Source organism: Nestor notabilis, unplaced genomic scaffold, assembly GCF_000696875.1.
Source record: "Nestor notabilis isolate BGI_N333 unplaced genomic scaffold, ASM69687v1 scaffold14166, whole genome shotgun sequence".
NCBI classification, from domain to species: Eukaryota; Metazoa; Chordata; class Aves; order Psittaciformes; family Psittacidae; genus Nestor; species Nestor notabilis.
This window is the reverse complement of record NW_009933400.1, coordinates 2,886-25,856: the sequence shown is the minus strand read 5'-3', so window position 1 is coordinate 25,856 and position 22,971 is coordinate 2,886. Positions and strand designations below refer to the sequence as shown.

General features: G+C 37.2%; 1 protein-coding gene across 1 annotated transcript; it reads left to right on the top strand.

The window, feature by feature from the left end:
- The first annotated feature begins 769 nt into the window (after positions 1-769).
- On the top strand, positions 770-11,222 carry FAM171B (family with sequence similarity 171, member B). The gene is made up of 7 exons (XM_010016868.1): positions 770-1,034; positions 1,745-1,837; positions 2,123-2,281; positions 4,142-4,309; positions 8,588-8,704; positions 9,500-9,623; positions 9,893-11,222. The coding sequence occupies exons 1-7, from the start codon at positions 770-772 to the stop codon at positions 11,220-11,222; spliced, it is 2,256 nt and encodes a 751-aa protein (XP_010015170.1).
- The last annotated feature ends 11,749 nt before the right edge of the window (positions 11,223-22,971 follow it).

The window sequence follows — 22,971 nt, the reverse complement described above, 5'->3', positions numbered from 1 at the left end:
TCTCTTAATAGTTTATTTGCAACTATTGAGCATCTTGAGACTGTTGTTCAAGTGGAATTCTTGTTTTCAGCGTACTGCTCAGTCATTGTGATTAGGATCTCTGTAAGACACTAGGTATCATAAAGGAATGTCAGATCCTCTAATAAGCAGTAGACAGATAGAAGGTGCAGTACAGACAGGTGAAAACTAGGCCAGAAGTTAAATCTGGTGAGAGGTGATTAAAACTTTGGATCTTTGGATGCACCTTTGGATGCATTTGTTTACTTTTTACCCATGTAATAATAAATGTGCCATCCCATGGTACATAGACATGAGGCACCTCTGTTTGTAGAATTCAGGGTGCATCTTTCAATGTGTGACCCAAGCCAAGAGTTGCACTTGGATGACAAGACCATCCGTTTATCAGTGTGATATTGCAGAGCACTTGCAAGGCACATTGAATCTTGTGATGTCACAGGTGCATTTTTCAAGCTTAAACAAAAAGGGGAAAAATTACTTTGTAATTTTGATTTGTTTGTGGTTTTTTTTTTTAACTCTGATATTTTTCTGAGCTTGATAAACAATTTGTGGCATCTTTGTGCACCATCTTTTCCTTCTTCCATTGTGCTTCCTTTTTCTCTGGGGTAGATAATTGTATGATTACCTCTTTCTTTAGCCACAGCTTACCTTTGTTGAGAGAGAGATCCACTGTATAGTGAACTAATAGCCACAGCATAAACTCTAGGACTTCTTTACAAATTTAAGTTATGCTCCTTAGTTATGATGTATTATGACCTCCTGTTCTTTCCTTCTGTTAATAGGATCTGTTTTTATGCTAAAAGTTCAAGTAAATGACATTATCAGTCATCAATACCTGCGACAAGCGGTTGTAGAAGTGTTTGTTAACTACACAAAGACAAATTCTACTCTTACTGGAAACAATGGAGCAGTATTAATAAAAGTTCCATACAAATTAGGACTAAGCTTAACTATCGTATCGTACAAGGATGGCTACATGTTAACACCTTTGCCTTGGAAGACTGGGAGAATGCCAAGTACGTAAGCATCTTATAGTCCTATTATTAAACCCTATCTGTCAGTAATTAAATTTCTCTCTTTCTCAGGAGTCTGGGTAGTTACTGTCAACTGAAAATGACTGAATGATGTCAGTCAAGGGAGATGGTGCCTGTCAGTGCAGATGTAAGGGTGAATGGTCCGTTAAACTTTTCAAAATTTTCATTACTGTAAAACAGACAACAGCCCTTTTCAACTCTCAGTAGGTTATATTGTGAGACTGTGAGTGTATTCCGAGAAATCGTTTACCTAAACTCAAATGGTAATGTGTTTTGACAAAAATCATGCTGTCTTTAGTAACTCCTGGAGTGCTAGTGCTTTGAGTCCTGTGTAATGGGTATAACCTGTTACAGCTTCCTTTCAGCAGTGTTTCCTCCTAAGTATTCCTGTTTAACTATTGCATGCTTTTAAAAGTTAAATGATTTTTTTTTTTTAAGAGGTGGATTCTTAAGAATTCCGGGCACTTGTTTATCTATAGAAGGCATAAGACAGTAGCAGACATACAACAGAGGCCTTCCTGCCTAACCACTAAAATTCCTGCTCTGGACAGCAGGACCAATTTATTTATCCAGTCTTCATATAATCATATACTTTTCTTTTTAACCATTCTACTCACTATTCCTTCAGAATCAGATATCTTGCAGGATATTTTTCAGTTGCACAGTGTAATGGATATTATCACTTCCCACAGTATACTCTTCTGTGACACTTTCATTATTCCCACAACGTCAAGCTAATATATGGCTGTTTGAAGATACTGTCTTAATTACTGGAAAACTGTCTGGTAAGTTCAGACTATGCAGACCATAATGTAAACACTTTGTGACAACCATCTGTCATATACAAAAAAAAATGAAGCATGTTCACATTCTCATGTAATGCCTATCTCAAAACCAGATTTTGAGTTAATTGTGTAGCTGTATGTGTGGCTGTGACAAGTGCTAGACATACACAAAGCATGGAGAAAATGGGTGAAAACAGGTTGTTACACTAAATGGATTTCTGAACAGTAATAAAAAAAACTTTGTATATTTTACCATTGCTGAGACAAAATACTACTCTTTTATAGATGCCAAATCTCAACCAAGTGTTCAGTTTCCAAAATTTTTAATAAAGCTTCCAACAAATCAACATATTACAAATGCTACAGCCTATCTGACAGTGCCAGAGCAGTTTTTGAAAGTAGACAGCTTTGCCTATACAACAGGAATTCTTCTAAATAAATCAGGTATGTAAATATATTGTTTAAGATTATTTTTTTTAAGGAAGAAATCTTCAAATTATAATGCATATGGGTGTTTCAGAAAAACATATGCTTACATTAAAAGGGCCTGAACTTGCTTCCATTGCATTAAAGCTTTGTTCTATAAACACATCGGGTGAGTAATTAATGTAACTTTTTCTCTTGTTCTATGGAGTATTAGAACATAGCATATCTTACTACACTGAAATACTCCTTCAGAATCTGCTTTTTACATGTATATATATGTATATAAGGTGTTTACTAAATGTGTGTGTGTATATATATACACACACATTTATACACATATAAGGTGTTTGGTAAACACCTTAAAGATACAGTTATGGTCAGTGTGTAAACTAGATGAACCTAAAGAAATAAGTGAAAATGCAGCAGTCGACTTCAGCTGTGGGGTTTTCTGCATCTTCACTAGAATGGTTGCGCCTAGGAGCTTTACACCTAGCATAAAAATTGTATGGAAGCTCATGTTTAGCTCACAGGCAGTTAATCTGCATGAGCCTGTTTGAAATGAAGCAGTCACTATGTATGCAGCACACAGCTGTAATAATCTTTTCCGTGCATCTGTTTCACTGGAGAAGTAGTAAGTAGTTTCATGCTCATGCAGTTGGATCTTTTAGTATTTGTCATTCTGCAGATTTTTTTTTTATTATTTGCACAAATACAATCTGTGATAGATAGTACTGTGCACAGTTCCATCTTTCTTTTGTTCTTCTATTCCCAGTGGACCTGAAGCCATGAGGCTCTTGAATTCATAGCAGCATATGAGGAAGCCACTACATGTCTTATTTGAACTTATGCTCTCTCCTTTAATTTTCAGTGAATTAAAATCAAAATGTATGTTGATACCTTGACATACATTTTTTAAAACTTTTCTTACCTTTATTTCACCTCTTTACATGTAAAGTATAGGAGAATAAGCAGCATTTCTCCCCTTCATTTCTCCCGTTTCCTTTTAATCTGTCTGGCATGTGTTCTAAATTATTCATATACACCTAAAGAAATAAGCTTCCTTTTATGGCAGGTGGAAGCTAATTGATATGTGCTGCACCAGGATTTTTCTTACAGCCAGCTTCTAACAGATTGCATAGATTTAACAGTATTCTGGTACTTAATAATTCTGTTTCAGCTTCTTTCATCATACTATCATATGGTGCATTCTGAAGTATTTGCAAATTAGTATTAAGGAAAACAAAGGAAACAAACTTTCAGGCTTCATTGTAAAGGTCTGTATAAGCAACATTTCCTTTGAGTGTTCTGACAAGCCTCATGATTAACTATTCAGTTAATTATAACTGCCAAATTAGAAAGTTAATCCTTACAGGAACGTTTAAGAGGAGAGTTCAACTAAGGAAAAATGCAGCAGTCATATATTTGCATATGGCTTTGATTCAATGATTCAGTTTGATTCAATGTTATGCATATTGCAATTATACAAAAAAACTTAAACTATCTATATTTTACCATAGGATAGCTGTTTTGTGATCACATTATCTGATGGCTAAAAAAACCTTCTTCCCCCACACCCGAGCCAGATTTTGCCTTATCATTGGTTCTGCAGTCATCATTAAATCTATTTGTCAGAAGTCTGTTTCTCTTTTACAGATCTGGTATAGAAATGGCTGGGGTTTATTTTAATCACATCTTAAAAGTCCAGAAGAGAAAAATGTTGATTTTTATTTCACTGAGTTGTGACACCTACTGTGTAGCTGGATGTGAATGGGGGGCTCACTTTTAGTTACAATTAGGATAGATTCTTAATCATAAATATATATTTTTTTAAATACACTATGAATGGAGAATTAAAGCTAAGCTATTTCTCACATTTAGGTTTCAAAAGCATGGAATTAGCTCCTCTTGCTGCAGTATGTGTAAACATTCGTTTGACTGGGAAAGAACTAAAAGTAAATGGTCCCATTCAGATTACACTTCCTCTTCCCACAAGTACTGTAAAATCAGGAGATGCTGTACCTGCATGGACATTTGATATGAAAACTGGTAAGTAGGCTAAGTTATTTGTTATTCTACCTTTTAGTACATGTATATAGTTTTGGCCATGTAACACTATGTCATGGAAGAGAGACTGCACTAATGTATGAGGTAGTGATAAATAATCACAAGTTCATTTGATTGATTAGTTTGAATTGTTCAAAGGAATTTCCCTGCTTTCATTAGTTCGAAAAGCTTTGGTAAAATTCATTAGCATTCCTATTGAACAAATCTTTAAATAAATGGGGTTTTATTTTAATGGGAGGCTAAGGATTCAGGGGACATACATTTTAAGTGATGTTAAATTTTAAGCCAGGTAATTTTGTGAATGCCTTCTTAAAAGAAATCAGACAAAGATTTGGATGCTTTGTTTCCTGGAGTATAGCTCTAAAGATCCTTTGACATTAAAACTGGAATAGATACTACTTCAGTTAACAAAAGCATTTCAGAAAGTGAAATTAAGGCAAAGTAAGAGTCATCAAAGGGAACGACATTGTTCTTGGAGTATGCATTGGAAGAGGAGACTGGAGATCAGACATTCTAAACCTTTTGTCAGCCATTCATGTCTAATTTTAGTCAATAGTAAGTAATGAGCTATATACACTTATCCCATTTAGATGTCCTGTATTAGGTGTGTATGCACAAGTGTACTGATAGTCTTACATTGTACCTTATACTTTCCACCACGCTTTGTCTTGAAACATGAAAGTGAGTGAAGAGGTAAATGTTTTACTCCTTATTAAGGCAAAAAGCTGTTATTCAACTTATGGGAGTACAGCAGAGGACACTGTCCAGCTGGTAACTCAGAACCACACAGCTGCTCGCTCACTCCTTCCCTTCTTGCTCCCCCTGCTCCCAGAGGGATGGGGAGGAAAATTGAAGGAAAGTAACTCACATGGGTTGAGAACAGTCCAGTAACTAAGGTATAATACAAAACCACTACTATAATACAAAACCACTACCACCAATAGTAGTAATGATAAGGGAAATAACAAGGAGAGAAGATAGAATTGCTCACCACCTGCCAACCGATACCCAGCACGACCTGAGCAGTCATCGGGGCATTCAAGGTAACTCCCACACGTTTATATCATGGGCATGATGTGCTGTGGTATGGAATACCCCTTTGGCCAGTTTGGGTCAGGTGTCCTGTCTCTGCTTCCTCCTGGCTTCCCCTCCTCCCTGGCAGAGCGTGAGACTGAGAAAGTCCTTGGTCGGAGTAAACATTACTTAGCAACAACTAAAAACATCGGTGTTATCAGCGTTGTTCCCAGGCTGAAAGTCAAAAACACAGCTCTGCACCAGCTACTAAGAAGGAGAAAACCAGCTGGACGCAGGACAGCCACCAGCTCTAACAAAGTGTTGTTTACGTGTTCAAGAAAGAAATCTATCATCTTAATGACGAAACAAAGAACATTGAATTGAGAACATGCTAATAAAAAATGGCTAGGTTGTCTCTTGGGAAAAGAGTGACTATAGAATAACTTTTGGAATAGATTAAATCTGTCTGTACACCTAGAAGACTTCAGAGGGGTGACTGGTGATAAGAGAGAGCATTTTTCATCAAAGAAAGGGTTTTAGTCTGACATGGTAAAATAGCACAAGGGAGTTTAATTTCTTGCTGCCACAGCCACTTTTGCCAGCTCCTCTATTCATCTCTACCTGTTCTGAGCTGTTCTATCTCACTAAATGGATAACTAATGTTATTAAACAGTGTTAATAAAACAAAGAGTTAGAGCAGCTCAGCACAGGGTCAGGTTAGAGTATAAACCAGTGTAAGGTGTGTATGTGGGTGTTGAGGGACCTGCTCAACAGGCCTATTTAGGCATGTTGGACTTGGTACAGCAAAAGCAAGAGTGTGGCATGCTGATCCAGTACAATTGAAACAGTTGTTTTTTAGCTCTCAGATGGGGTGAGGTAAATTGTTTATGGTGGGTCCTCACTGAGGTGTAGTGTTTGCATGGAGCCTTCACTGCTGCTTGGTGAATAGAGGACTAGGAGGACTGTGGACAAGGAGAGGAACTTCTGCGGCATAACTCTTGACTTCCACTTTTTCTTGTGCTTCCTCATCTCTTCTCTGCAGTGAAAATTTGCAACTGTATTTGTTGTTCTGGATGTTTATTCTTAAATATGTTTCTTTGATGTTTACCTTTGCTTTGACATGTGCAAAAGAACTATTTTCTAAGGTAACCAAGTAATAGCAAGGCATTCTTTAGTCAAGTTTCCGGTGTCTGCGGACAGTTGAACACCTGAGCTCTCCAACAAGCATTTGAGTCTGTAAGTAGCAGTAGGTCCCCATAGGAGCTGAATGGAGGGCTACTATTGCACTGGATAATGGAGGTTTGGCATCCAAGATGTTGTGTGTGGGATGGTCCCCAGCAAGATCTTGAAACACTTTTAAACTCTGAAGTCCTTGGGTAATATGTCATAATGGTAATCAGGGCTTCCATGTCAGTACTGATAGTGGTAAGGGAGCAGGTCTGTGTTTGAAGTTGTATAGACTAATCCATATGCATCAGAAGAAAGACAGAAACTGCATTCACATGTCTGCTTGTGCAGTGTTCCCTGGGGTTATTTGAAGTGTAATAGTACTAAGACTGTTCCTGGAAAATGAGCTTTTCTAATCATATTCCAGCTGTGGTAAATGCAGAACTTGTTGATGTACATTGAATGCAGCTTCATTCTTTTTCTTTCTAAGTATTTTGCCTCATTGGTACCAAAAGTACTTTGTGGGTTTTAATAGAATTACCAAAAAAAAATAAAAAGGCAAGCTTACATTGCAACATTAAATTGAGAACAATATCCTTCTATTTGGCAGTAAATGGTAGAGCATATGTGCTTACTCATAAATCACATCTTAGTGTTTTTCTTATTATGTACTATTTTCTATTCAGTATACTGAGGGGAGAGAGAATCTGCTGAAGAGGAGAGCAAAGATTATACAGTTTCTTATAGGTCTGTTCAGTCAAGATAGAACTTCTGGAGACCTAAGATTTTTTATTGCCTTTTATATGTGGTAGTTTGTGTAGTTTTTTTATCTGTCTGTAAGTAGCCTGCCATCAATACTTGTAAAACAATGGTTTTACAGTATAGCAGCATCTTGCCTTAGAGTTGACAGGACAGAGAATTTGAGGACCTGTTGTTGTTGCCTTCATATGAGAGTTAGGGATAGAAGACTCTTCCGGCTGGTCTTGCTCCTGAGTCTGGACAAGAGGATTTCCAGGTAACTGAGAAACCACCTCCTTGACGGCTCTAGGTGGCTGCTGCTGTTCCCCTCTGCCAGCTATCACAAGTAGCAGAAAGCTGCAAGTTTTACTGCCGAATGATGTTTTGTGTGTGTGTGTGCACGAACGCACATGGCATGTGTCACTTGTCGTATTCCTTCTGTATGGTAGATATTTCCTTTCATTTTGCTGAAAGAAAGATCTTGGAGGAGAATGGAAATGATAGGGCTTGTATGAATTATACTTTTTGTGTGCTTTGGTTAGTGTTGTTTTAAAAAAGCTGGTGGTTTTCTCTCAGTATTTAGAGTTTGAATTCAGAGTTTGAAAATGTAAAGTTGTTTATAGGAGGTTGTTTTCTGTCCTTGGAATTTCACAGATGGGCCACTTGACACGTGTCCAAGTGTAGCTCTGTCTTTTCTACTACATGCTTTATTAATTGTGGAAGCTGGCATACTGTAATACCTGTCCTTTGCATTGCTAAACAGATGGTGTGGAATCTGTGTCTTAACAATAGACCTTCCTTGGGCTAACTGAACTTGTTACTGCCTTGGGGCAGGGAGGGGGAGAGAAGTATTCAATGCAAACATTGTTTATCCTATTGTAGTTTATTAGATTAAAAGGCTTTCCCTCTAAGTGCTGCTAGTTAATGCTAAACTTGTATTCATATGCTTAAATTACCTGCTCTTTGACTTTATTTTTTTTTTTATGTCTTGCCCCTCATACATGCTTAAACTCATAGAAGAGGATTTTTTGCATGATTTGTGTGCTTATCTATGAAATATATTTATAGAAAATAAATTATATTAATTCTGGTAAATAATGTTGATGTTTTGTTTCAAAGTAAATGTCCACACAGGGATACCTGCAATGAAATTATCAAGAGAGAAAGTGTGCATGTTCAGCTGAGGCTGTGTGATTATTAGTGCATAGTTCAGAAACTTCTGTTTTTCTTGTGACCTTGTGTATTTTTGCTAACAGCTTAATCACTAATGGTTTGATCAGTAGAAGAATGCTGCGTGACCTGTGCAATATTTTGTCTGTTGGTTTTTGTTTTTTTTTCCAGGTGCTTGGGTAAGCCGTGGGCTAGGAATGGTAAAGGAAGCAGATGGTCAATTAGTATGGACATACACTGCTCAACACTTAGGCTACTGGATAGCAGCTCCACTGCCTGGAGCAAGAGGTAGTGCAACAACTGGCAAAGAGATCACTGGCTAACCCAAGTAACAGTATACTGTAAGACTGTCAGTTTGATTGCTTTATTTAACAACAGAAAGGGAAAAACAACATGCAGTTTGAACAGTTGGGTAACTTCTGTTTATATCCTGATAGTGTGCCTTCGTTCACATAACTGTTCCCTAGAACTCAGATACTAAAGGGGGGAAAGTCCAGACTATTCGAATTCACATGCTTATACTATTGCTATCTTTTGGAAGAAGCCTGTAAGGGAACTGTTCCTATGGAGAGCAAGAAATCAGCTGGACTGTATCCCTTACTGCAGAGGATCATGTATGACAAGAGGAAATACAATGAAAAAATTCATCTTGGGTAGAACAGCCCCAGTGAATTCTGTTTTATGTAAACTTGTATGTTTTGGAAATTCATATGAAGGGTTTCTTATCAGAGAATTAGGATGTCAAATTAAAAACATAGCACTTTGCGACAGAAGCACTATGCAGAAAATGTGGACCACATTTCTAAATGGACATCTAATACAAATGTGATTTGACTGGAATTGAATAGATGTCATGGTAAGCCTTTAATACTTGAGATGACCCTTTGAAGATGTGTTACATTGTAACCACTGTCTGTTTTCAGTTTGAAATAGCAAGGTGAAAAGGAAAGGGTAAACATACTGCCATCGCAACACAAAATCACTAGAAAAGTTTAATTTATTAGCTACAGCTCTGCACATGAAATGGAATTCTTTTTGAGAACTAACTCTTGTCTGGTTTTGCTTTCTGGTTTGGCAATCTAGAATCCATTATTAGTGCGGTTTCCAAGGACATCACAGCCTATCACACAGTGTTTCTTACGGCCATCCTGGGAGGTACTGTTGTCATTATCATTGGATTTTTTGCTGTTCTTCTTTGTTACTGCAGGTAAGCAAAAAGAGAGGCTCTAATAAGCTCAGCATGAATGGCATTTAAGGTTGATAAAATAGTCTTTAGAAGTTGACGTTTGTTTCCTTAGCTAAACTATAATGTGTAGCCTAATATTTCTTTAAAAATCACAGTTATTACTGAACTTTGTTTAACGTTTGTGGTGGCACGTTAACAGTTCTTAACCAAATCTGATCTTCAGCTCTGGAAGTCAACAGTTTAGTATTTCCTGGTATGCTCTACAGTCACCTTGCATCTCTTTTGCTTAGGGATAAATGTGGTCGGACACAGAAGAAGGAAGAAAATACACCTAAGCTGGAGGTCATCAAAAAAGACCAGACTACATCAACTACACACATAAATCACAGTGCTGTCAAAGGGTCTTTGAAGTTGGAGGATAAGTCACAGTTATACATACCGAAGATTTCATACAGCCCTCAAAGAAGGATGTCCATAGACACAGAAGATGGAAAATCACGAGACAATTTTAAAATCTACACGGAGGATGCTTCTTACCAGTCATCCTGTCAGACTCGTCAGTCAAGAAATTCAGCCCATTCATTGGAGCCTAATGCTGGAGTTAGGCACTTACAGCAGCTGAAGCACAGTAGCAGTACTATTTCCCAGGCTCCCAGGGACATTCAAGACCAAAACAGATACCTTTCACTGAAAGAGGAGATGTATGGGCTTTCCCATATCCCAGAACACCTGATGCATATTTACAATCAACCTATTGCTATTCTTCAAACCTCTGACCTTTTCCACTTGCCAGAACAATTGCATCCTGCTAAATCAGCAACTTTGCCAAGAAAAGGGCAGTTAGTTTATAGCCCCATGATGGAACCCATGAATCGTGACAGTTACATGCAAACTTTACCGAAAATGCCAGTGCACTCTCATCCACAGCCTTCTGTCTGCAGAGATGAAAACAGCGTGTTAAACAGTGAAGAGGGCTTACCATCTCAGGCGTCAAACTGGGGGCGGTACACTAATAGCTTACTGGAGTCTGTCTCTGTTCCTGGAACATTGAATGAAGCAGTTGTAATGACTCCATTTTCATCTGAACTTCAAGGTATTTCAGAACAAACATTATTGGAACTCTCTAAAGGAAAACCGTGTCCACACCCTCGAGCATGGTTTGTGTCCCTGGATGGAAAGCCAATTGCTCAAGTGAGGCATTCTTTCATAGATCTGAAAAAGGGCAGGAAAACAGAGAGTAATGATACCAGTCTGGACTCTGGTGTGGACATGAATGAGCATCATCCTGGTAGGAAACTGGAGAGAGAGAAAACTTTCATTAAAAATATGCCCCATTCTAAGATCCTCTACTTGGAAGACCTGGATCTGAGTAGCAGTGAAAGTGGGACCACTGTTTGCACTCCAGAGGACCAGGCTGTGAGGTACCTTATGGATGGAGGGAATGGGCCAGTCATAGCACAGCATGATGAAGAAGGTCTGAAAAGAAAAACTGTATCAGGAAGTCATGAGTCTGGTATCCCTTCTGCTAAAAAAAGGGATAGACCATCTATCACGAGAAGAGATAGCAAAACCAATATCTGGAAGAAAAGAGAGGAGAGGCCACTTCTTCCTATAAATTAAAACACAATGTGCTTTGTGTTGTTGCTCTCCCTGCTGGTTATTGACCTCTTGGCTGCTTCTGTATTTCTTCAGTGTTCGGTTTACAAGGGAAATGTTGTTTTCTGAAACCAAGAAAAGTTACTTTTTCTTTTTTTTTTTCTAATACAGATGAGTTATTAAACTTCAGCTGGACAATTAATATTCAATGTGAATTGAAAACAGGGAAATGCTACTGTTAAATTCTTCCAGTTCCTAATTTTGCTGGCGGTACAGGGGAAAGCCCACATTTTAATCTGCCTGTCATTCTTGGATGCAATCTGGGAATGCACAGTGAGAAATGTTGGCACATGTTTTAATTTTTTCATACTTTTTAATGCATTGGTAGACTAGTTAAAGCAATTCCTCAGCCTTGTTCCTAGTCAATGTTACCATCTCTGTAAAGTATTTTATATGTGAACTTTTCTAGCAATGTTATTAGTTCTTTGTATAATGTAAAATGTTTCATCAGTTAGTCCCAGGACCCCAGCAGATGAGCTCTGTTGGATTTATCCGTGGAGCTTTATAGCATTACTGCCTGCCCTGTGTGCCCATCCTCATGCAAAAATTTTCTGTTCCGTATAGCAGTGGCAGAACAGGGAAGTGTACAAGTTCTGTGGCCACTGCAGGTCATGGTCCCTCCTGTTTTAAGATGTTGCCCACCTGCTTTGTTTTAATTTATTTTGTTTACATCTGCTATGAAGCATCCGCATCCAGCAGAAAAGGAGTGGCAGCATTTGAAACTGCTCTTACTATTGATCCCAGTGTCTTGTTTTGGCTTCGTAGTCAGTTAAAATCTCTTCTGCATGCTGTTGGGCCAGATGTGCTTCAGGACATAGTCTTTAATCCTTGCATATTTATAAGTCAGAGTTTGTCCCATAATGAAAAGGTAATGCAATTTTAGACAAATTATGTCTTTGAGATACGTTCCTTTAGCAGGAAGATCTGGCACTGTTGTTTTTTGGTTTATGTTTAAAAAAAGTGGAAGATCATCAAAGGTTTATGTGCCTACATTGTGCCAGCCTGAGCTGCTTTTGTCTAGGTTGTGCATTGCAGAGGGGCTAAACAGGCTTTAAAAGTTTGGGGGGTTTATGAGCATGAGAGAGCAGATCGCAAAATTCGATCTATAATGCAATATAAATACTACTTATGACTCAGAGTTAAATTTACCAAAAGTCATGAATGCATGAAATGTAACTAAGATATGTATAGAGAAAGGAAAAGGCCATCAGAATATTCTTTATTTTTACTAATCATTTTGTCAAAGTGATTGCTTCAACTTTGGCTAACAGAAAAGTAGATGCATTCTTTAATGTGCTTCATATAGTATATAGAATGTCTTTCAGTGGCTTTGAAGCTGTTCCCCTGATAAAATAAGTTCCAGCATTTTGGCTTTGGCAGTTTGATTATAAAGTGTCTTAAAAAAAGCTTTATAAATATTTCCCTTAGAGCTTGGTTAAGGTTCTATACCAAGACCCAAATATATAATGCCTGTATGTGAATTGTGGGGTGAGGTGCTCTTGGTTGTCTGCCCTGTAGTACACTCAAGCATTGGGAAATACCCTGTGCAGCTGGGCTTCTGGGAATATTTACTCAGGAAACATTACTGTGAAATATATCTGTTATGTTGGGATTGTCAGTTGTCTGGTCCTGTTGTAGAAGAATATGTAAGGTAACCAGAACGGTACTAGCAATACATCGGTCCAACTTACACTGTGGAGTTGCTTCATGAAAAAAAAACAATGTTCCTGTTGAGTTCACAAATATGAAAGTGTACAATAAATTTGAGGTAGGTGTGCAAGTAAGTCCATGATTAAATTGGCCAAAAGAATCTCCTTTAATTACACAGTTTATCAGAGGTGAAGATGGCTTATTGTAGTAGGATGTCTTTGGTACTTTTTTTAGGTAACTGATTAATTTTTCCTATACCAAATACACTTTCACGTAACTTTTTTTTTTCTATATGCAGTTCCATTGGATTTTGTGTGTGACTAACTCTCTAGCCCCAAATACTGATATTTTCATCTTTTGCTGTAGTAGGAATCATTGTATATCTTTTCTGTAGATGCACATTTCTTCTGCAAGCTGCTTTGATTTTTGAGGCTTAATATTTCCCTGCTCTTAAGAGTTCTGTCAGTTCCAATGGCTCCCTTTTCAACAAGAAAGAATTATATATTCTGTTGAACATAATAGCAAATCCCTGACTAATGGTTTTGAGATGTTACTGTTAACTTGATATGTCTCTTATTTGAAATGTTCACGTGCAGTAACTTACATATATTGCAGATTTCTTTCAATGCATTTTTTCAGTGTATATGACAAAACCCCCTAATTTTTCAAACTTACTTGTATGATTAAAAAATACAGATAAATGCAAATGGCATTATTCATTTGAGTTGAAGGGAATGAAGTTTTGCACTCCAATGTTCTTGTTCTGCATGAGAGTAGATATCTGGTCACCAAAGAAAAAGGATTAGAAATGTTGAAAATATCAGTTATAACTGGAAATCTTCAGAGCAATGGTGCCAAAAGATGTACTAATGTAGTGCAGATTCTCGTCTGCTCTGCTAGCTGGTTGAGAGCAAAGAGAGTTTGGCTCTATACAATCATTCTAAAGGAGCTTTTGGCTGTCTGGATTAGTCACAGTTGGTTTACTCTACACATACGGTAGTGTAAAATGGCCCTTTTAAAGGCTGTACATCAGTGAGGCATTTCAGCTTTTAGACAACAAAGCAAGTCAAAGTGGAACAGATCTTGCAAGAAGTGTCAACCACACCACAAAGCTTGGTGTCATCAGCAGTTTCTGGAGGTGTGCTTGATCCCACTGTCCATGTTGCCGATAAAGATGTTGAACAGCACTAGTCCCAGTACCAACTCCTGAGGAAAACCCTTGTCACTGATCTCCACTTGGACATTGAGCCATTAACTGCAACCCTTTGAGCGCAACCATCCAGCCAGTTCCTTACCCGAGTGGTCCGTCTGTTAAATCCATGCCTCTCCAGTTTGGAGACAAGGATGTCATGCACGACAATGTCAGATGCTTTGCACAAGTCCACGTATATGATGTCAGTTGCTCCTCCCTTATCCACCAAACCCTGTTGTAGAAGACCACCAAATTTGTCAGGCATGATTTGTCCTAACTGAAGCCGTGTTGGCTCTCACCAGTTACCTCCTTATTTTCCATGTGCCTTCGCATAGTTTCCAGAACGATTTGCTCTGTGATCTTGCTGTGCACTGAGGTGAGACTGTTCCCTGGGTTTTCTTCTTTTCTCTTTTTAAAACTGGGGGCTATGTTTCCCCTTTCCAGTTAGTGGAAAGTTCACCAGACTGCCATGACTTCTCAAATATGATAGATAATGGCTCGGCAACTACATCCACCAGTTCCCTCGGGATCTGAAGATGAATCTCATCAGGTCCCTTGTACTTGTGCACCTTCAGGTTTCTTAGATGATCTTGAACCTGATCTTCTCCTACAGAAGGTAGTTCTTCATCTCCTAGTTCTTGCCTTTGCCTTGTGTGACTTGGGCAGTGTGGCTGGAGCACTTGACTGTGAAGACCAAGACACAAGAGTCACTAAATACTTCAGCTTTCTCCATGTCCCAGGTAGCCAGGTATCTCATTTCCTTCCAGAGAGGAAATTTTCTCTTTCTTACTTTTATCACCAGTGTACCTATAGATGCTTTTCTTGTTGCTCTTGATGTCTCTGTCAGATTTAATTGTGTCTTCTCATATTATATATGTTTGGCTGTTGCTTCTATCCATGCCAGCCAAGGAACAGCTGTCTTTGCTTGCTTTGTAGATTAGAACCCCTATGCCATCTTTTCTGTATGTAACTTGCTAGCATTTATCACATAATATCTTTATGTTGCTGGTTACACTTGAAAAGGCTTTTCTGAAGTTGAGTTTGATATTAAAAATAAATACATTAACTTGCTTTCTGTGTCACAATATGAGAACACTATTCTATAGAGAGAAAGCGTTGCTGCAGTTGTATGCTACATGAAAACGACTGATGCCTCTAAGCACACAATGACAGGGCCCTATTGTGAGCATTAAATCTTGCATTTGAAAAAGTCCATGTAACTCTAAAATCAATAGAATTATAGTTCATATTTATATTCAATATTTACAGAATATATTATCAGTCGTCATATTCCAGCTTTATGTTCGAATTTATGCACTGGAAATCTTTGTTGGTGACTAGAATCTGTTTTGGTTGTAGATCATTAAAAATAGTTTGACTACACCGAGTACTAAAACATTTTAATTCCTGAGGTAATGGTACATGATGTGTGCCATATGTGGAAACGACAAAATGTTGTTACGAAATTTGTCTCTGTGGTCAAACTAAAGCTTTTCTATATTCCTATATGTTATTTCAACATATAGGAATCACAGAATTTATTTTTTAAGACTTTTTTTTTCCCTGTTGGCTTACTATTGCAGCACCAAGAGAGTGCTAAAATGCTAGTGTGAAAATCAGGCCTATACAAAAAGTAGTGAGGGTTGTGGCACACTGCGCTTGACAAGGCAAGGGAAACATTCAGAGGTTTTGACTTCTTTGAATCTGGAGGTTGATTACCTTGAAAATAAGAAATGGGTCATGCCTGAAGCACTTTTAAGTAAGCCCTTCTAAGGAGAGGGGAGTGAGTGGGAAAATGGGAAAGGAGATAGTTTCTTTCTGAATCTTGTTTTGAAACTGATACATATTTGTGCTTCAGTGGAATTGATTCTTTTTGCAGAACAAAAATGTTTGCAAGAAATACGTCTCAGTTCTTCACAAGACACTTAACTGAGCTGTCAGCTTTTGCAAGAAGTCCACATGTACGTAAAATCTTAAGTGAAAGGTATTAGATAGATACAGACCACTCAAGACCAAATTTTGTCATATGTTTAGGGTGAAAGGCAGTTAAACTTCAAGAGAGTTTCCCTGCCATGGTTGCAATATGTGATGTTGAGATTTTCTTGCAGACGGGTATACCAGTTCCAGGTCTTTGCTTAGGTCAGTACTTCGATGTGTCATAAACTTAGGGAAGTGATCAGGCTAAACACTATGCAGCTGTATGCACATAAATCTGGATATGTTACCTAGAATAAGCTAACCAAGAGTAACTTTCAGATTGCCACATATTATAGAAATTATAAAAAAGGAGGGTGGGGTGTGGAATGCACTTTAAAATTCCTTTTAAGGGGAAAATCTTTATAGTAGTGTCAGAAAATAAAAGAATTCTGTTACTTACAAACCTGAAAGCAAAGCTGATTCAATGATTAGGGACATTATTTACCAGGGTAGAGCTAGAGATGATGCACAAAAAATAATCCAGGATGTAGGAATTTTTAGTTGTCTGCTTTATTTTTTATGAAATAATTTGTATCAGAGAGGATGAGATGAAAGGGCACCAGTCTAAACTCTTTTTGTTAGTTAAAAAGTGAAACAGGGTAACAATATTACTGGTCTAACACTGTGTAAATTAAAAGGTAGTACACTGCATTCATTGTCTAACACTGCACATTAGGAAAATGTGAAGACAAATTAGCCTGCCGAAGTGCCTTTCTTTTTCATCAGACTTATTTTATCAGTGGACACCTGAGGATCTGAAAAGCACATTATGGGTCTTCTTTCTGTTAGCCAAAAAACCACACCTCAGTTCATACTTAAAATTATGTAGCTTTTATAATATTTTAAAAGGCAGATCTAGTATTTTTTATGTTGGAATACTGACTCCTGCATGTTGGTGAAGATGGTAATTGTTGTAAACCCTGGGTTTTTTTATATTTTATGTTTGAAAAGAAATTTAAAAAAATTGTATCTTTAGCAATCTCAACAGTAGTATCTCTTAAAAATGACATATGGGATCTGATTCAACTTTGTAAATCAGGAGTAAGCATCTTGAAGTCACTGGATTTACAGGTATGAAACTGGAATTTTAACTTCAAAAATTAATATATGTTTATATATGAAAACTATTATAATGATAAAAATCTTTTCTTTCAGCTGCTAACCTTCCTTGCCATTAGAAGCAAAAAGTGGATGGAGATAGGTACTTAATTCTTATTTTCTAGAATCAATTTTTATCTCAATTTGGAGTGTAACTTTTATTGTTTATATAACAATTTATATTGTTTTTAATTCAGTGGATTACGCAAAATATAGTACTATGCCTACAGAGTTAAAAATGAGCATTCTTTTACAGTAGTTTGAATTAATTTCTGGCACACTTCTAACAGTAGGCAGCTACCTGTGTGTTAAAGAATTTGTATGAAAGCTGCTTTAAATTACTTTAATCTGAGCTCCCTTTTCTTTTAAAAGCAATGTTCAGGGTGTTCTGATTTAAAAAAAAAAAAAGGCTTCAGATTTATTTCTTAGGACCGGAAAGGGAGAACACTGTTATTGTTTTTAATATTGGCACTGTTAGCTTGAAAACTATGATTTTTGTTTTTTTTCAGTCAGTTTAAGATGTATTGAACATTCCTATATTCCCCGTCCCCAAAATATGCTGGTACTTTATCCCCCAGTTAACTGATTCAGTTCCTTTGAAGTACATGTTGCACTTCAGTCCATGCTACAACAGTAACATTTTTACATCTTACTGTGTAGAAAGACACTTTTTAGTGTTCATTACAGCATGGAGTTCATAAAAAGCCTGCCTCTGAGATGCTGAAAGGTGGGTGAAGTGATGGCACTGAATGTGCTCACCACCTTGCACATTGGAGCCTTATATTCAAACTATACATAACAAACACTTTGTTACCTTGGCAGTCATTTTCAGAACCACTCTGATAAGGATATTGCTGTAAAACATTCTTGATATTTAGTATCCTGGTTTTAAGCATTTCTACCTTTTTATATTTTGTCAGAGGTGTCATTTCATCTCTCTATTTACTACAGTATCAGTGTCTGTTGCTGAAAATGTTACTAAGATTTGTAAAATGTTATAGCTTATGCAATATAATAAAAGTTTTAAAAAGTCATCAGTGCTTTATCTTTTATAAGAATGTCTTTGAAGTCATGTGTTGTTTAGGAATATACCTCTCTCACCTAACACTTCTTTTCTAAATATTACTAAAAATGTGTATTTGTGTCATCACCATCATTCCAATGAGAAAAGAATGTTGTTATTCTTAAGTTTACCAATTCTAATTCAGTCACAGTTTCTATTCCATTTATACTGAAGAAAGACTTCTGTATCCACATTAAATCTGATTCCTGTTTCTTGGTTAGTGCAGCTAAGATTATTCCTTGTGTAAACTGATTTTTTTGCAATTGAGGTACCCAGAGAAGAATATTTTACCAAGTTTTGTTCCTATGTGTAAATTCTTTTTTCTTCGTTTTCCCATTTAGAGACTTTCTGTGGGTCCAAGAACAAATAAAATATTTCTGTATGTCTGCACAGTGCATAAGACAGAGGCATCAATTCCAGCTACGAATAAGCTCAAAGTATTTAAATCCAGGTAGAAGAACAACATAATGCTGTGATATAGAAAAGCTTATACTAAACTTTAGAGTGTAACATCCTATTCTTAACTGTATCTAACACTAGTATTTATCAAGCCTTTCTAAGCTTCGTAAAAGCCACATTTTGGTATTTTCACCATAGTTCAGGAATCCTGCAAGACTGCAGACAAGCACATTGCAAAGGTCTTTGTACATTGCACCTGCTCATGTTGGATGATCACTCTTTTAATGCTCTGAGAAGCTGCATTCTGCTAGTAAACTACTGGTTCTCTTCTTACTTTCACAGAGTAACTTTTTAATTTTCAGTCTTCCTGATAAGTTAAATAAATCTCAGGAATTTATTTCCAGTGCAACGAAAGAGAATGGTATTTTCTGTCATGTTTCACTTCCATGTAAAAGTTAGATATCTGGGTCATCAGCTGATCTGTAAATACAAATACATCAAAATTAACTGAAGTTCAGCTTGTTCTATGTTATCACAAAAACCACAAAATCCAAACTATACAGATTACTCAAATAAGAATTACAGTATGTGTCAGTAGGTTACACAGTTTTGTTTGTTGTATCACATGCTATCACATTTTGATTTCTATTAAAACATAAGGGAAGATAATTGGAAAAAGTCACAAATCTGGCTAAGCTTCAACAAAATGCTCCTATTTTTCTTACATTCTCAGAATAAAACTTCAAAAATGGCAGGTTCTTACTGCACATCTCTGTTCCGGTTAATCAGCAGCTGGCACCTGGGTTGAAATAAAAGTGTTAGTCATTTAGTAGGGCTTTACATTTACATTTATTGCAGGTATGGAGGTTTAACTCTTCATTACACTTATAGGGAATCTAGAACTTAAAGAAAATTAATATTTTATTTTGTTTATTATATACCATTGAGGAAATAGACTTAGGAATGCTTCAGTTTGGCCATCTGTACATGATTGAAAATGGGCTAAGTGGGTGGTTCCTGTATACTGTTTGGAGGCTTAGCTCCTCTTTTGAGCATTAATTATCAGGAAATGGTAGCATATCTTGCAAAACGTACTTGATACTAGAAAAAAGGTTTTTCTTCATCTTGCTTTTACTATTGCATGTTTGAAAGTCCAGAGAGGGCCACGAGGATGATAAGAGGGCTGGAGTACCTCCCGTATGAAGACAGGCTGAAAAAGTTGGGGCTGTTCAGCCTGAAGAAAAGAAGGGTGCGTGGAGACCTCATAGCAGCCTTCCAATATCTGAAGGGGGCCTACAGGGGTGCTGAAGAGGGACTCTTCATCAGGGACTGTAGCAATATGACAAGGGGTAATGGGTTCAAACTTAAATAGGGGAAGTTCAGGTTAGATACAAGGAGAAAGTTCTTTACAGTGAGGGTGGTGAGGCACTGGAACAGGTTGCCCAAGGAAGTGGTAAATGCTCCATCTTGGGCAGCGTTCAAGGCCAGGTTGCACAGAGCCTTGGGTGGCATGAATCTAGTGTGTAGTGTCCCTGGAGCTAGATGATTTTAAGGTCGTTTCCAACCCTAAGCATTCTATGATTCAATGAAAATAGCATATTTGATACCATTACATTCAGCAATAATGTTAAAATGAATCTGGCTTAATTTATTATGCCTCTGAATAAGAACTGGTCTTCCAAGAATATAAAAGCTTTTGGCATTTTATCTTTGAGCAATTTTTTTGATTGAAGGTTAAAAACTTGCAAATAAGGGTGACAATTTTACAAGTATATAGCTATTTTCTGAAATATATCTATACTAGCCATTTCTCACAGCACTGAGTAGCACTAAGTTAATTTTTATAGTACTTGCAGTTCATGACATCTGACTATTCACTTCTAATTTGTTTCTTGGTGTCTAATAAATCCTCTGTGTGGCATAAAAAAATAAGAACATAGCTGCGTAATCTAAATCAGGACAGTCATTAATTGTTTTGCAATGGAATTCCTTCCAATAATAAATCTGTTTTTCTTGTTTTGAAGTTTAGATGATTATGTTTAGGTGGTGGTCTTGCTAGGAACCTCTGATGGCTGGCACTTCCTACATTATTGTCTTTTTTGAGGAATGCATTGCTGTGCACAAATCAATCTCAAAATTCAACTCCCTGGGATATCTTAGAATTGTGGAATTATTACATCCACTTGCTATTTTTTCAGTCAAACTGATGCTGGCTTCTCAAAGCATTATGAACATAATTTTAAAAAACAGTACTGGACTTCCCAGAAAATGTTATTTTCAAAAGAGCTTAGGGAGTAATCCTTGCTATGCTTGGAAAAAATCACCAGCTTTCTACTGCTGTTCTGATCAGATTCTCCTAAATGGAGCTTGCTAAAAGATCTTGAATCCGTTTGGGACTTTGGCACATCTTTCTTAGAAAGTTTTCTGAAACTACTTTGAAACTTTTAATGCATGTTCAGATGATACTTGCATGAGAAATAATCCATTTCCAGATACACAAATTTCTGGTTCCACTTGCTTTGCAGGTTTGCTAAGATTCACATGAGAACCTGTTGGGTAGTTTTTGTGTTTGGCTGGTGTATCCTTCCAAGTCAGAGGATTACATACAACACATTCAAAATTGCTGCAGTAGCCAAGTGTAAATACATTCCCTATGAAACTTAAAGGGTAGGAAGGTGAGCCGTTGCATAATATTTCTTAGTTAAATACGGACTAATCAATTGTTCAGCTACACAGATCGCAAAGGGGCTATGCTGCTTATGTATTAAATCAATAGATTCTAACTTTTAGGCACTGGCAAGCTAAAGAAAGTTACTTAAATTTTTACCAGCTGCTATAAACAAGAAATGTAAATCCCATTTTTAAAGGTGCTGCAAATACCCAGTTTCTTAACTTTAACAGATGATGTAAGTTCACAATATAAGTGCTTCTCTAAGGAATGAGTGGCAACCCTGCTAGCCTTTAAGCTTAATTCCTCTTGATTCTGTTTTGTGTTAATTCTGGACTTAAAAGGGCAGTAACTACCGAGATTGTAATCAAGATCCTACAAGTGACCAGGGAGTTTGAATTATATTACAACTGTCATATCATTGATGAAGAAATACTGCTGGTCAGGTAAGCTATCTTGAGTTAAGTAAATCCGAAAAAAGCTATCTTCTGTGCACATGGTTCAGGGTGCTGGTAAAAACTAGCAAAGATGAACTTTGCAGGTTGGGTGAGTATTATGTACTTCTGAATCATGAAACTTGCTGCAGGCTTGCAAAAGGCTCACCAACTTTCAGGCAAACTGGGCTCTTTTTTGCAAAATATACTTAGCTCAAAGCTTCACTGCTAAGTGTTTGAAATTATAAACTGCTTGGAGGATATAAATTGCCTCATACTGGGAAGGTGCTAACTGACACTGATAAGCACAGAAGGCAAATACAATTAACCATCTTAAGTGAAATCTCTTCTTTAGACTTTTGTAAAGCCTGGAACAAAGACTATGTGTAGTTGAAGTCTTCAGCTAGGACTTGGGAACATTCTCATTGTTTGTAAGACCACTATCTCAAACTTGAAATGATATTTCTGGAAATACCAGTGTGGCAGCAAAAAAAAAGATATACTGATACAGCTATCTGTACAACTGCACATACTTATTTTTTGCAGCTCCTTTGTTTCGTGATTTCTGTGCTCTAGGTCTGGGCCTGACTCTTAGCAAATTTCATGTGGTGCTTATTTAGAAAAAAACATGCTGATAGAACTTCCCTCAGCCTGTGATAGTCTTAAGATACACATCTTAGAGATGGTGATTGCTATCCTGGATAATACAGCTGAGAAATTAGTAAGGTACAGTTAGATTTAATTGGGGAAGATTTTGGTACTCATGCGTTATGTGGACAAGCAGAATTCAAACAACCTCCCAAATCTTATTTTATGTTGGTTACTAAGGCCATCTTTTTGCATCACACTGTCAGCTGCAAGGGCATATCTACACAAAGAAATGAGAAAGGTAGGTTAAGTAAGCAAGGATGTATATGCTGTAAGAGTGCGACAGTGCAACATAGTCAGAGTATGATCAAGCTTTCTTAATTAGGGTGTTATTTTTGCTTATTTCAGTATCTTTTTGTAGCTACCTATAGCTAAGCAATTCTAACTCAGTGCAGGGTCTGGATGATTTGTATAAGGGCTATTGAGATCACTTAGTATTATATAGGTCGGGGTGGGATACAAAGAAAGTCCTGTTTAGTACCTGTCTAAAAATAAAAATGTGGAGAGTGGCAAAGGCAGTGAAGTATCCATGACATGAGTGAAACACTCGGTGCACCTAAAAGGAAAAACAGAACCATAAGGAG